General features: G+C 33.6%; 1 protein-coding gene across 3 annotated transcripts in view; it reads right to left on the reverse strand.

The window, feature by feature from the left end:
• Positions 1–1,968: 1,968 nt before the first annotated feature.
• The window catches only part of LOC108910834 (calcium/calmodulin-dependent protein kinase type II alpha chain), a 101,485-nt gene continuing 86,789 nt past the window's right edge, over positions 1,969–16,664 (reverse strand). For 2 of the 3 annotated variants that reach the window (XM_023454311.1, XM_023454310.1), the window contains 4 exons: positions 4,354–4,429; positions 4,003–4,097; positions 3,019–3,133; positions 1,969–2,912 (listed from right to left, as the gene is read on the reverse strand). In XM_023454311.1, coding sequence (XP_023310079.1) covers positions 2,777–2,912; positions 3,019–3,133; positions 4,003–4,097; positions 4,354–4,429 — 422 coding nt within the window. In that variant the 3' untranslated portion in view covers positions 1,969–2,776. Of the gene's footprint in view, positions 2,913–3,018; positions 3,134–4,002; positions 4,098–4,353; positions 4,430–4,762; positions 4,826–16,664 lie in introns of all 3 variants that reach the window. The other variant, XM_023454309.1, reaches the window with a different exon arrangement.

Consider the following 16,664-nt stretch of genomic DNA (forward strand, 5'->3'; position numbering starts at 1 on the left):
ATAATCGCAGCAAATACATTAAAAAAGCTGTTTGTAGGACGACGGCGACCCTCCAACGTTCCGCGATCTCTTCGTTATGTGTCGTTGGACTTTTAATCGCTTATACAAATATATGTTACAGTTGCCGGCTTTGATTATCTTTACTTCGTTTACGTTTATCGTTCGGGAATATTAGAGGGGGGCCCGTCGAGACGTAGGAAACGACCAAAAAATGTGAAAATTAGATATACATAGTGATTACATATTATTCATTTAAATATATATTAAGAGAGCTAAAAACATGTCAATAGTACTTTATCTTAAAACAGTCGAATGGAAGTAATGTTTCCAGAATATTTCCCGTTACCCGTGTGCGCGGAATGGCAGGACAGCCTCGTCGCAAGTCAACGGTAAACCGGAATACGCTCCTAAAATTTCAAAAAAATATTCCAGCTCTCGTAGTTTAGTCTCCGTTTTTGTCGCCTACTTGCGTTCGGCAGGGAAAACATGCCGCGTAAACGAGTAATTTAAATGCTAGTAAAAATTCTTAATTTTAAAGCCATGTGCGATATCCGTCATAGTAGATTTGTAAACCATTACGTTATGACGTAAAAACACGATTAGTCCAACCAAATTACACTTGGAAAAAAAAATGTTAACTGGGCTTTTATAAGTGGAAATGGTAAAAGGGCTTATAATAAGCCTAAAAAAAATAAATGCGTGAGCAGGGGCGGCGGAGGGTTGATTTGGGGGGTTGAAGTTATGAAAAATTGTAGCGTTAGGATTTCTGGCGAAAGTTGACGTCAAACAAGAAAGTATTCAATACTAAAGTTGTAGATCAGGCAAAAATCTACAACTTTTGTAGGGGTCACTTTTTAACATAACCTCAAAATTTTCGAGAAAAATGCGAAAAACAGGTATTTCTCTGATTTTTCATTTTTTATTTCTCATTTCCACAAAAATAATTTAATTTTGACGAAATTTGGTGAAAGTATATCTTTCTCTGACTTAAATAACCTCAAATTTTTTTAGATAAAAAAATCAAGAAGTTTCTGAGATATTCATTTTTTTCGACCTGAAACACTTTTTTCTACTTAAAAAAATCATTCTGCCGGTAATCACTTTTTTCATTTTGACATATACTTTTTAGTGAAATAAAAAAATCTGTAATAACAGTTCAAAAACATGCTCAAAAATGCAAAAAAATTAAAAAATGACTTGCAGCAATGAATTTTTCAGTAATTGTTAAAAATTTGTTTAAATTTAAAAAAAAAATCAAAAACTGATTACACCATTCGATTGTACGGGAAAAATACAAAAAAATTAATTGTTTGACCCAAAATGAATTTTTTTTGTATTTTTTCCGTACAATTGAATGGTGTAATAAGTTTTTGATTTTTTTTTAAATTTAAACAAATTATCAACAATTACTGAAAAATTCATTGCTGCGTTATTTTATATTTTTTTTTGCGTTTGAGCTTGTTTTTGAACTGTGATTACAAATTTTTTTATTTCACCAAAAAGTATGTCAAAACGAAAAAAATTATTACCGGCAGAACTCTGTATGATGATTTTTTAAGTAGAATTTTTCTTTGAAAAAAGTGTTTCAGACCGAAACAAATGAATATCTCAGAAACTACTTGATTTTTTTATCTAGAAAAATTTGAGGTTATTTAAGACAGAGAGAGGTATACTTTCACCAAGTTTCGTCAAAATTAAATTATTTTCGCGGAAATGAGAAATAAAAAACGAAAAATCAGAGAAATACCTGTTTTTCGCATTTTTCTTGAAAATTTTGAGGTTATGTTAAAAATTGACCCCTACAAAAGTTGCAGATTTTTGCATGATCTACAACTTTAGTATTGGATACTTTTTTGTTTGATATCAACTTTCGCCAATACAATTTTTCACAACTTTTCAACCCCCCAAATCAACCGTCCGCCGCCCCTGCTCACGCATTTATTTTTTTTCGTTTATTATAAGCCCGTTACCATTTCCACTTATGAAAGTCCAGGTAACAATTTTTTTTCCCTCTAAATGAGTTATTTTGATCGGTCTACATTCGGTCTTTGTTAGAACAATTTCCTTGCGACAAAAACTCGAAATTAGCTTGAAATTTTTTATTCCGGCGTGCTATTACGAAAACTACAAATTGAACGATAAACGTTACGAGCGGGTGAAAAACAACTGGAGAAGGAAAGGCAATAATTTACAAATATAAAACAACTTCCGCACCGACAATAACCCTAGCTTATAAAATTAATTCATTTAAAAGTTCCGGTTGTCGTGTAAACAAACTAAACTCTTTATATCCTCTAAATTCATTTGGCTAAGTCAGTTTATATCTTAGTACAATTATGTCGGTGTGCTGCGTACAAGCTGCCGCCTAAAAAAACCGTTGGCTATATTCACGTCAACCTTCACATAGTGGCAAGCCTATATTAATACAAAGTCGAAGGCAATCTATATCAAACCCGTTTCCGTATAACGCGACCGTCGGTGTTTGGAGGATGGGTTGCGGCGTAAAACTTGACGTCTGGAAGTGTACGATGTCGGTTTTCTTGCGCCGTCCCGTTAGAACTAGCGCAAGGGAATGAATCGCGTCGGCGTCATATGGAGCAACGGCTGGTAACATGTATAATACGTACAGTACGTGGTAGAGAAGTGAAACTTAACAAATTAATATAAAAATGAAAAATATGAGAATCACACATCACCACAAATAGATTTCACAGTAAACATAGTTTATATGGCTTTTGGTGGGCCCGGACGGGCGGACCTCCCAGATTAATGTCTTCTATTTATGTGAACTGAATCCGAACGCAGCTCCCCCGTTACCTCCGCTGCGGTGGAAGTGGACGTTCTGCCATTTGTTGTCCCTTTTGTGCCACACCCGACTCTCTTCCGACTGATGGGTGTGCGCCTGACCGTGCCTGCAACGAAACTGTGTTACCGGCCCTGTTCACTATAATTCGCAAAGCAAAGGTTAAACAGCTATTAATTCTGTAACGTTGGTACTATTTGTAGGTGTTAACTTACTTGTCCATGTATTGAGTCAATCGGACGTAAGCGATACACGCTGCGTCCTCGCCTAGCAAATGTACGTGCGGATTCAATATTGTTGTGTTCACCGCCTTGCAATTTTTACCCAAAACTGGAATTAAATATGTTAAAAATTCAGTAAAAACCACGTACAGAGTAACCCAGAATTGATGGACCGCCGCCGCTGCAGGAAAACGGAAAGAACAAATTAATAAGAAACCGCAAGAAGGGATCTTAAGTATGACGTGATACGTATTCGACTTAAAATTCCATCAGCTGTAACCTCCAAATATTGATTTCTCGAAAAAATTCTTCGAATATTTTTTGCCCAAAATTTGATTCTCTATCGATTTCCAGCGTGACTTCGAAAAAAAATTTTCACCCCCGAGAAGGGGCGTCAACCCCCAACAGGGTGGAAGCGACAATCGGTGCTATGTCCCTAATGTTCATTGACCTTTTCTCTAACTATCTGCCAAATTTCAAGTCGATCGGCTCAGTTCAACAAAAAATTAAGGGAAACCTTGCATTTCAACATTTCTATAGTTTGGATACTATCGAAAAGATGGCGGCACTCACAGTATTAAAATTTTTGAGTGGAATTTGCAGCGACTACATAATATATAAGAATAGGATGGGGATATTAAGCGTTGTATGAAAAATAGTCATAATAATAATGAAAACGTAATTTACAAAATGCTCTTGCCAATAATAGGCCTGCAAATGCCCTACGAATACAAAGTCACCGATTAAAGAAATCTTTACAAAGTGCGATCTCTCGTCTATAAAATAAATACTCGGTGAAAATGTAGAAACGATTATGATTTTTAGGCAAGCATGGAAAGATTTTTGTCCTTAATGAATTTAATCATTGAAAGTTTTTCGATTTCCGTGTCGTATGTTTGTTTTTTCCTTTTTCCTGTACTGGCGTAAACCAAAAATATATTGTATTTTAAAACAAATCGTTACGAGACTAAAACTTACCGTTATCGAAATAAAATTTATGAAAATCCATTCCTTCTACCAAGTTACCCATAGCTTCTGGTTCGAAAGCCGTTAAATGTGGATCACAAATTTTTCTGAAAAAAGAAATAACAATTATTATAGATGCTTATTTACGTATATTCTTCATTTTTTTATCATTTATTTTGAAAGGACCAACAAAAATAACACACGTTAGTGAGAAAAACGATTGCAATAACATAAAAATTAACTAAAACACCAAAATAGGCTCAGAAATCGTACACCGATTAACACACGCAGTGTAACTTTGCAAACAAATTGTTTTCTAATGTGAAAAACGCAACATTGCTTCTATTTAAACGATATACTTACGTGTACGCCTCGAAATCGCCTGTATTTATGGCTTCTATAAGCTGTTCGGTCATCTTAATGATTTCTTGTCGTCGAGCTGTGAAAATAAACGCCAGATTAGTAATATCGAGGGGAACACCGCCGAATACCAGTGACCACCAAACAACTAGAAGGAACTACAAGAGCACCAAGTACCACTGGTTTATACATGGAAAATACAGTATAGTAACTCCCAAAAGTCATGCACAGCGTTAGGTTAGGTCTGTATTACACAACTTCTCATAAATAAAAGCCCAAAATACAATGCCTTAAAACGTGGAAGATTCTCTACTAGACACTTTGGTCCTACGATACGAGTATTAGAAGTAAATAAGTTTAAGTGAGTAGCTTCTAGGGCTAGTTATAATTATTACTTTATAAAGAGGCATACCTGAACTCTGCGAGTTTGTGGATAGTTGCGTGTACGGCTTATCAGGGCAGACAATCCGTATTTCTACAATTGCAACAAGCACTGTTAGTATTGCACTTGTAGCTCTGCATGCACCACTTTTCGACAGACTGTTTACGACTCTACGACTACTTTTCCCCGATCACTTTTCAAATGCCGTCTGTTCAGTAAATGACATTCTAAATTTCAAAGTGGAAAAAAACACTTTTCTATAGCGACTACTTAGAACTTAAATATTTGTAAAAATATATTGTATGGTGAGTTTAAATTTTAATTGAACTTGACTAGTTTGTTTTGTAAAACTTAGACACAGGGCTTTTAATTTAAAAAAAAGACAGAGTACTTTTAGCCAAAAATAAATTTCTTCCGCACGTGAGCTTCGAAAGAAAAAACTCTTTATTCATTGTTAGTAACAAAAGCAAAACAGAAGCTTACTTTACACTTTCACATCTACAGCGTTTCGCTCTATTTTTACTTGTTAAACTTCCTTTTAACGGCGGACAGTGTGCCTCCAAGAGACTTTTTCGCAGCTGAAACAATTTATCCAAGTTTAATTTTTCTCGTGGCTTATTTTCGACTATAGCAACACTGCGACATGGAAAGCGGAGCCTTCGGCGTTAAACGCAAACAGCGGAGCTTGATTCGAGAGTTTTTAATGCTACGTGAAAAGGGTTGGTGTCTTTACATGACCGTAACAGCACGTCTGTCGTTAACAATCTGTCTTCGGAGTGGCGTACACCGTTTTGGGGTGTACATGTCTCGAAGCCACACAGGAGAAATAGGAGAAATTAATGTGTATAATAAGTACTAGAAAAAAGGAAAATTTAGTAAAATTACTTAGCAAAATTACCTTCCTTTACTAATTGCTATCTTTAATTGCACAGAATTTGTTGTTTTTACTGATGTTTACGCTTAAGAACCTAATATTTATACTATACATGAGTTACCTAATGCAATGGTTGCGCAAGCGAAGCGAGCAACGCCTTTCTGCCATGACCATCTACAAAGCAAGTCAACAATCTGGTCTGTTAAAAAGTGTAACGTAAAGACACATTTTGAAAATCTAATAATGAAATATTTATCAAAATTTTGATATTTACAGTAACTCAAGTATGTATAGGCGGTACAGGCTATCTAACTACAAGTAAATACATCATAGCAAGCCGTTTCAATCTCTACTGACACCGTTGCTTTTTCAGTCAAATTAAAAATTTTAATGAGAATGTACTAATAACAATACGGACCCTTCATAAATGATTACTACAACCCAACATAGCTCGAATGGTACTTCTAAAACTAAAAATCTTTAAATCAATATCAACGATTCGTTTAAATGTGGCTTGTAATCATTTATGAAAGCGCTGTACTTCAAAGTACCAAAAAAATTGAGACATTTCAAGTAAGAAAAGATACACATATTGAAATTTTTGTATATTTTCGAGATCAGAAGAAAATTTTTTACTGGGCAGGCTAGGAAGGAACACCAAACGCTAAGACAACAAGTTTTAGTAGAAACATTTTTTTACAGAATGAAATAGAGAGCGTAATTCCAATTTTTGAGACTAGAAAACTCTATAGAATGTTTATAAGTTGTAAATTGACTGTGTTCGTTACACAAATACTTTTTTAAATAAGTTCCGATGTCTAAATACTGTAACTAGCCGTTTGGAAGGGTTTTTCTAATCTTACCGTCATCGTCTAGATCGTAAGACTCAAGGCGTTCATATGACACAGAATCATCTAAATAAAAAAATTTAATTAATTAACATGCAGTTATCTTCAATTACCAGGTTGCAACTACAAGTTTTTTCTGTGAATTAAAAATTTTTTCCAAAAGACGGAGCCTTCAAAAATGTTTACAAGCTACGTGGACCGCCTATCTTAGACACCAACATTGCAGGGCCTATATTAATGATTCGTTTACAATGAACAATAGCAAACCGTTGCGTCTACGCTCGATTGGTTGAATGAAATATTAGACCAGAACGGATCTGTCGAAATATCCCACTAGCAAGCTAATTTTTGCTGGAATACAACTTTTAGTACAACTCACATAATAAAAGTGTATACCCCTAAATCTGGGCGAGGTCCGGAATATTATCAAAATTACAAGAATGTTTAAAAAATTTAAAAAAATACCTATTTTATCACAGTTTTTAACTTATATCTTGGAACCTATGCATTTTGGAAGAATATTGAAGAGGAAAAAAAGTTTTAGAATTGAATTTTGCATAATATGCTGCAAGTTAAAAATGTTTAAATTTATTGCCGATGTCGCAAAATAGCAATAATTGATCAAAAAAAGGCGCAATAATCAAATTTTTTGGATAATTTTTTTTTTAATATTTTAATTGCTCCGAGGGCATTCTAATTTTGGTAAAAAGAACTTTAGAGTATAATAAAACAACACACCGAATTTCATTAAAATCAGATTGATAGTTTCTACAAAATATTTTTTTTTTAATTTTGAAAAATTTTTTTCGAATTTTCAAAATTTTGCACAGCCTCAAATAAAGCATCTAGATACTTGAAAATTTTTTGACATAGAAAAGACCCCTCAACCTTTCAAATGGTTTTTGAAAAATTTAAATCGGTTGATTAGGAGGGCCACTTTAATTATGTGTTGTATTGAAGGCAATCCAGAAAAAATTAGCTTGCCCCCTCTCACATCCACCTCAAAACAGATCCGCACTGGTCTATACAGGGTCGGAAAGTCCCCATGGTTCATCGACCGTCACGTGAGAGCGATAAAGAAAGTCATAGAAATCCGTGCGATAGAGCAAGATGGCTATAATGAAGGCGTCTAATAGTCACCGCCCATTTGGGGGGTGACTATTAGGCGCCTTCATTATAGCCATCTTTCTCTATCGTACGAATTTCTATGACTTACTTTATCGCTCTCACGTAACTGCCGATGAACCATGTGGACTTTCCGACCCTGTATAGTGAAAAATAACACCAATCACCAGAGAAACGTGGTAACGTGGCTTATAATAATTTATGAAGGTTACGTATCTCGAAAACTATAACAGATAGAGTCGATATGAAGGTGCCACCATTTTTCTATCTATTACAGTTCCAGAGATCCCAATACATGCATCACCAAAATAACCCACTTGGTATATTAAAAATAATAACTTGAATTTTTCTTTCTTATTCAATTTGCGTCGGGTACTTACCATTGAAAAATTAAATAAACTTGTAATATTTTCAAATGTATAAAATAATGAATAATAATTATTTACAAATAGAGGTATATCGTGATTAATTAANGTAATAATTATAACTAAATATATTCATATTCAGTGTTGAAATATATATGTAAACAAATTTTTTCATTGAAAAAATGCAATGGCATAGGCTATAAAATGTACATTATATTATTTAATGCATAAATAATAAACTTTGTTTATAACCAAATATGTACAAATTAGACAGTTGGCATTACGATATTCGAACTGAAAATTCGAAAAATTTTTTCAAAAAATTATTTTGCGAAAACTAGAACCGATTTTAATAAAACTTGATTATTTTGCCTTTTTTCATCAATTATTGCTATTTTGCAACTTCGGTAATAAATTTAAACATTTTTAACTTTTTTCCTCTTCAATATTCTTCCGAAATGCATAGGTTCCAAGATATAAGTAAAAAACTCGGATAAAATAAGCATTTCTTTAATTTTTTAAACATTTTTGTAATTTTGAAAATGTTCCGGACCTCACCCAGATCTAGGGATCTACTCTTTTATTATGTGAGTTATACTGAAGGTAATCCAGGAAAAATTTGCTTGCCCCCTCTCACATCCACCTCAAAACAGATCCGCCCTGGTCTATGAAAAATAACATCAACCACCAGAGAAACGTGGTAACGTAGCTTTAAAAAATTTATGAAGGTTACGTATCTCGAAAACTATAACAGGTAGAGTCGATATGAAGGTGCCACAATTTTTCTATCTATTACAGTTCCAGAGATCCCAATACATGCATCACCAAAATAACCCACTTGGTATATTAAAAATAATAACTTGAATTTTTCTTNAATTTATGAAGGTTACGTATCTCGAAAACTATAACAGGTAGAGTCGATATGAAGGTGCCACAATTTTTCTATCTATTACAGTTCCAGAGATCCCAATACATGCATCACCAAAATAACCCACTTGGTATATTAAAAATAATAACTTGAATTTTTCTTTCTTATTCAATTTGCGTCGGGTACTTACCATTGAAAAATTAAATAAACTTGTAATATTTTCAAATGTATAAAATAATGAATAATAATTATTTACAAATAGAGGTATATCGTGATTAATTAAAGCTGTTTTTTCATTCAATTCTGACAAGATCAATGCGTTGAAAAGGAGAACACCTATTATGTATGGAACTATTATTATACACTTTTTATATTAATTTTCAGTTCAATTAAAGTGTAAGGTTTCAAGAAAAAAAGAAAAATTAGATTGAAAAAACTAAATATTAAAAAAAAAATTACAATTCAACTTCACCATCTCCACAGTTTTTAAAAGAATATTAAATGCAGAAGTTTCTCGAAGCTGGGTCTTAAATTATTTTGGGATACATAAGAAGTCCGATATGTGATTAAAAGCAAACGCCAAAAAAAAATATATAGAAAAAACTTTCTCTTTCAAATTATTAATAACTGCCTATCCGATGTTAATAAAAATGAGGTGTGCGAAAACGAATGAAAATAATTTTTCAACATTTTCAGACAAAAAGGTGACGGATCGAAAATACACAAATAAAATGATTTAGAAATATAAATTAAAAAAAAATAAAAAACAAACCTGACTTCTCCTTCGGTATTATTTGGCACTTTACTGTTTTCCATTCCGGTGCTGTTTCCTTGCCGTTTCCTTCCATTTCTACGAGTAGAGTGCACAGCACAAACATGCAGCAGACAACAATGAAATGAGAAATGACACGTGCAAAAGTGGACACGGAAAACGAATTTATCAGATTTTGGACAAAATTTGCTATTTGTTTTCTGAGCATCCACGATGGTATAAATCTGTCTTTTTCGCGGCAGACGAAAGGTGAAAGAAGAGGGCACACTCTTGTGGCCGACGCACAAAAGGTAGACTATATACAACGGTAACTAGATTAGTATAATATATAACGGGTGTTCTTTTTTAGACTAAACTTTCAAATATCTCGAGAAATAAGCACCCTACGAAAAAATTGTTAATTATTATCGTTCCGGGGGGAAATACATTAGTTGTAAAATTAGTCCCTCTCCCCCCTTATTTTAACTATTTTAGAATGTCAATTTCCTCCTTTGACGATGTTTTAAAAAATGTTATTCAGCATCAAAATACTAGAATGAGAGATTGCATCGTGTATAGGGTGATTCACTATATTTTGACCCTCCCCTTTAACTTTTTTGTTTTAAGAGATAAAAAAATTTGAATTGTAAAAGTTGTACGATTTTTTATGAATTTTTCGAAAATGATACTTGAAAAACAAATGGTTCAAACAAAATGGCCGCGGATTTTAACTTTGTTAATTTAAATGGAACACCCTGTATATTTTTACATATTTGGATAGAACGTTCCCTGTCGAGCATAGACATATAGGGTAAATGAAAACGCAAGTAATTTCCCCAGCAAAGTCGTGAACATTTTTTTTAAACAATAAAAACTGCAAAACAATTACATTTTTAGGCTTTTTTATAACATCTCCAAAAATAAGGATGGAATCGTCTTACTCTCATTGGGACTTTTGTAGAGAATAAAAAAACCTATAAAATGGTTTTTTGTGCGCCCCAATTGGTTCATTTTTTACAGAGAAAATCCGGAAAAACCTCTAAAATAGAACTTTTTTCAAAAATTCATAACTCCGTCAAATTGGAAGCTGGAAAAACAATCTTGCGAAAAATGACAGATAATAATATGTATTTTAATCGTGCGCAAGATGGTTTCAATCCGAGAAAAAACATTTCCTCTAATAAAATTTATTTTGAGCTGATTTTTTGAGGGGGCTCTTAAAACATGATAAACTAACATATTTTCACGAGACACGAAAAAATAATATCCGCTTTTTTTGGGCCACCCTAATATACAGGGTGGGTCATTAATAATGGTACACAGTTTAGTGGCAGATTGTTAACGTCAAAATATAGCGATTGAGCCAAACATGCCTTGGTCAATTGTTGCCCATTTTCTAATTTAATTCCCGTCGAATCTCAAAAATTTTAAATATCTGTATCTCGAAAACAGTTGAGTTTATCGATTTGTAACTAGTATACCTTTTTTATTTAGAATCGAACGTAGTTCAACAATACCTAGTTAAAAAATTAAAAATTGTAAAATATAAAAAGTTAGACATATTTTTACATTGACAGGACAGTACAACTAGCGCCCCCTAGACGTGACCCCAACACTATTTGCATAGTCGTATTGGCCACCTCAAACAACGTAAAACTACAAATTTTCAAAACAATCGGTCCATACATACTTAAAATATAGATAAAAAAGGAAAATATTTTTTCAACTTTAACACCCTGTACAACAATTGATTAAGGCATGTTTGGCTTAATCGCTATATTTTGACGTTAACAATCTGCCATTAAGCTGTGTACAATTTTTAATGACTCACCCTCTATATCTATACAATATACAGTGTGGTTCACTTAAAGTCGGTACACCTCCGTATTTAGGATGGCATTGGCCGATTTCCAAAACTCTTTTTCTTATGTAGTAGTACTCAAAAAGGCCTACTTTTTGATATTATATTTTTTTAGATGTGATCTTTTCTACGGCCTACTATCATTAAGAAAAGGACTTCAAAAATTAAAAAACATATCAGGCATTTTTTTAAGACAGAAATGGATAGCCTTTTTTTTGGATTTGATCACACCTCGAAACCCTGAATACAAAGTTTCATTATTATAGCTTTTGCAGGGTGTTCACAAAATAGGTGCAAACTTCGAAAAATTTCACTTATTGCAGTGTCCTGTATTAACAGACTCTGTCTGTACACCCTGCTGATTCGGTTAGACCCACCTACGAAGGCTGTCCAGGCCTACACGAGATGAGGCAGGATAAAGAGGGATAATCCCCCTCGATCCCAAATCATTGAGGCCAATTTCTAGCATTGGAATAATGGCGCGAGTCACAGAGTAGAACCGTTGACTGATATAAGTTCTCAGTCAACGGTACAACGGTACAACGTTGGAAGTTAAAGAACTAATTCGTCACATTTTATTTAGGAAATTCTGAATTGGATAATTAATATTATTAATGTTTTTCTAGAAATTTATAAGTNAAAATTTATGAAGGTTACGTATCTCGAAAACTATAACAGGTAGAGTCGATATGAAGGTGCCACAATTTTTCTATCTATTACAGTTCCAGAGATCCCAATACATGCATCACCAAAATAACCCACTTGGTATATTAAAAATAATAACTTGAATTTTTCTTTCTTATTCAATTTGCGTCGGGTACTTACCATTGAAAAATTAAATAAACTTGTAATATTTTCAAATGTATAAAATAATGAATAATAATTATTTACAAATAGAGGTATATCGTGATTAATTAAAGCTGTTTTTTCATTCAATTCTGACAAGATCAATGCGTTGAAAAGGAGAACACCTATTATGTATGGAACTATTATTATACACTTTTTATATTAATTTTCAGTTCAATTAAAGTGTAAGGTTTCAAGAAAAAAAGAAAAATTAGATTGAAAAAACTAAATATTAAAAAAAAAATTACAATTCAACTTCACCATCTCCACAGTTTTTAAAAGAATATTAAATGCAGAAGTTTCTCGAAGCTGGGTCTTAAATTATTTTGGGATACATAAGAAGTCCGATATGTGATTAAAAGCAAACGCCAAAAAAAAATATATAGAAAAAACTTTCTCTTTCAAATTATTAATAACTGCCTATCCGATGTTAATAAAAATGAGGTGTGCGAAAACGAATGAAAATAATTTTTCAACATTTTCAGACAAAAAGGTGACGGATCGAAAATACACAAATAAAATGATTTAGAAATATAAATTAAAAAAAAATAAAAAACAAACCTGACTTCTCCTTCGGTATTATTTGGCACTTTACTGTTTTCCATTCCGGTGCTGTTTCCTTGCCGTTTCCTTCCATTTCTACGAGTAGAGTGCACAGCACAAACATGCAGCAGACAACAATGAAATGAGAAATGACACGTGCAAAAGTGGACACGGAAAACGAATTTATCAGATTTTGGACAAAATTTGCTATTTGTTTTCTGAGCATCCACGATGGTATAAATCTGTCTTTTTCGCGGCAGACGAAAGGTGAAAGAAGAGGGCACACTCTTGTGGCCGACGCACAAAAGGTAGACTATATACAACGGTAACTAGATTAGTATAATATATAACGGGTGTTCTTTTTTAGACTAAACTTTCAAATATCTCGAGAAATAAGCACCCTACGAAAAAATTGTTAATTATTATCGTTCCGGGGGGAAATACATTAGTTGTAAAATTAGTCCCTCTCCCCCCTTATTTTAACTATTTTAGAATGTCAATTTCCTCCTTTGACGATGTTTTAAAAAATGTTATTCAGCATCAAAATACTAGAATGAGAGATTGCATCGTGTATAGGGTGATTCACTATATTTTGACCCTCCCCTTTAACTTTTTTGTTTTAAGAGATAAAAAAATTTGAATTGTAAAAGTTGTACGATTTTTTATGAATTTTTCGAAAATGATACTTGAAAAACAAATGGTTCAAACAAAATGGCCGCGGATTTTAACTTTGTTAATTTAAATGGAACACCCTGTATATTTTTACATATTTGGATAGAACGTTCCCTGTCGAGCATAGACATATAGGGTAAATGAAAACGCAAGTAATTTCCCCAGCAAAGTCGTGAACATTTTTTTTAAACAATAAAAACTGCAAAACAATTACATTTTTAGGCTTTTTTATAACATCTCCAAAAATAAGGATGGAATCGTCTTACTCTCATTGGGACTTTTGTAGAGAATAAAAAAACCTATAAAATGGTTTTTTGTGCGCCCCAATTGGTTCATTTTTTACAGAGAAAATCCGGAAAAACCTCTAAAATAGAACTTTTTTCAAAAATTCATAACTCCGTCAAATTGGAAGCTGGAAAAACAATCTTGCGAAAAATGACAGATAATAATATGTATTTTAATCGCGCGCAAGATGATTTTTTTTCCAGCTTCAAATTTGACGGAGTTATGAATTTTTGAAAGATTTTTCCGGATTTTCTCTGTAAAAAATTAACCGATAGGGTCGCACAAAAAACCATTTTATAGGTTTATTTATTCCCTACACAAATCCTATTGAGAACAAGACGATTCCATCATTATTTTTCGAGATATTATAAAAAAAAAACAAAAAATGTAATTTTGTCGCAGTTTTTATTATTTAAAAAAAAAAATGTTTACGACTTTGCTGGGGAAATTACTTGGGTTTTCATTTACTCAGTATTTTTCAAAAGGTAATACATGAAATTTGCTGTAATATTTAAGTGTGCTCAAAAAAAAAAATTCTTACGAGGTTGCTCAAGAAATTTTGCCTCGAGAAATTTTTAAGTGTCTGGTGATTTATTTCTAGCATTTTGTTCATCAAATTCAATAAAAAAAATTTATTAGTTCGTTGATATTTATTATTAGAGGTCGCCCGAAAACATTTTAGGTACACTGCTTTTAATGTTAAAATAATTATGATTGATCTTTAGAAATTAAAATATCGATTTGAAATTTTCATAATCGAGATATTTTTCAACCTTTAAAATGATAAAATAACGAGAAAAACATTAAAAACAAAAAAATTCAATTTTTGACGATTTTGGAAATTTTTTAAAATCTTGAGCGACCTCTAAAAAAGATTTATTTTGAGCTGATTTTTTGCGGGGGCTCTTAAAACATCATAAACACATATTTTCACAAGAGACACGAAAAAAATATTCGTTTTTTTTGGGCCACCCTAATATATATCTATACAATATACAGCGTGGTTCACTTAAAGTCGGTACACCGCCGTATTTAGGATGGCGTTGGTCGATTTCCAAAGCTCTTTTTTTCATGTGGTAGTACTCAAAAAGGCCTACTTTTTGATATTAAATTTTTTTAGATGTGATCTTTTCTTACGGCCTACTATGATTAAGAAAAGGACCTCAAAAATTAAAAAACATATCAGGCATTTTTTAAGACAGAAATGGATAGCCTTTTTTTGGATTTGATCACACCTCAAAACCCTGAATACAAAGTTTCATTATTATAGCTTTTGCAGGGTGTTCACAAAATAGGCGCAAACTTCGAAAAATTTCACTTATTGCAGTGTCCTGTATTAACAGACTCTGTCTGTACACCTTGCTGATTCGGTTAGACGGCTCCGGCGTGTGTGTGCAACGGGTGTAAGTGTTTGCAGCGCCATCTACTTTCATCTTTTATTACAAACGCTAAGGGAGTAAAATTTATGACGTAGTTGCGCGTCTCGGTGCTGTCTCTGCATGCAGCAAGCAAAGCAAAAAACAAGTTAGTCAGTTGAGGTTAATAAAAACGCTGGTCGTGATCTAGATGCAATAGAGGGAATGGTACTCCCAAGTTCCTAATAAACCGAAGAGCGAAAGTGGAGACAACCATGGATTCTTTTTATATATATACAAACGCAGACAAAATTACTAACACGAAAGCGAGACACCGTTGGTTTGATTCGACTTTTGTCGTATCTTTCGAAAGCATGTCCAATGTAACCACAAAGTAAATATTTCTAAGACAGACATTTTTCAAATTTGGCGCTGTAAATCACGATTGGTCGTAATTTTCTAGTATATGTCCCCATGGCCCCCTTTACTTACGGATGATGTAACATTACCAAACAAGCATATTTGCGCATTGCTAAGAAAGTTTCAGGTAAAGTCTTTTTTGGCCACTTTTGTAAAGTCTATTCCATCACCGAATGGAAGTGCTACTCGGTCATTCGACTTCCACTCATTAAAAATCATCCCCGCGCGCATATCAGACCGTGTTACAACAAACGGGTTAATCACAATGACATGAACACTCGGGTTAGTAGTGTTAGTAACAACCGCACACGCATCAGGGCTAACCTTGAACGCCTTGCAACAGGGCCTGGCCCAAATTGAGGGCGTTGGGCCTAGGATTCGAAGTGGCTACGGAACTAGAGGACGCACCAGCGGCTGCGGGGGCTCTCGGTGACTGCGGCGGGGTTCCAGGGCCTGCTAGGTTAAGAAATTTTTAGAAACACAACAGTAAAAGCGTGAAGGCACCGACATCTTCGCTCTTATTAGTGCGCGTGGAAGAGAAAGAGTAAATCAGGTAAAGACTGCAGATCGTGGATGGTATGAAGACAAGTTTAAACTAAATTTAAAAGTCCTAAGTGCTAAGGCTAATAGGGCAATAAAACTTCGCTGCGCTTTCTATTTGAAAGTCACTCATTTAGAAAGAATAATTCAAAACCAGCAAAATTGCAACTTTTATGTAGCTTTGTTTTGAAACACCTTAGAAACGACCAAACAACCAAGACGACTTTGCAAGATTTCGAATGTCAAAATGAATTGATTAAGAAATGTGAAAAAATAAAACCTAATCTTTATTTCATGAACCATAAAAAACTGTGGGAGCAGATAAAAAGTTATACACCGCGTAGCAGTACTATTTACCAGTCTCGGACTCTATTGCCAGCACTCGCTCCGCTCGGGCGCAAAATCGTCTTCGACTGCTAAATAGTACTTACCTTCTTTATGCTGTAAATAACCATAACCTAAGTAACCTAATTTATTTGTTGTGGCTGTTCAAAATTGTGAATCGTATTATAGGTTAGGTCGGAATTCGTGCTAGACAGTTTCACATGTAAACCGACCGTTTCTTCGCAGCCTTGAAAC

This window comes from Anoplophora glabripennis, unplaced genomic scaffold (assembly GCF_000390285.2).
Source record: "Anoplophora glabripennis isolate ALB-LARVAE unplaced genomic scaffold, Agla_2.0 scaffold290, whole genome shotgun sequence".
Taxonomy (NCBI): domain Eukaryota; kingdom Metazoa; phylum Arthropoda; class Insecta; order Coleoptera; family Cerambycidae; genus Anoplophora; species Anoplophora glabripennis.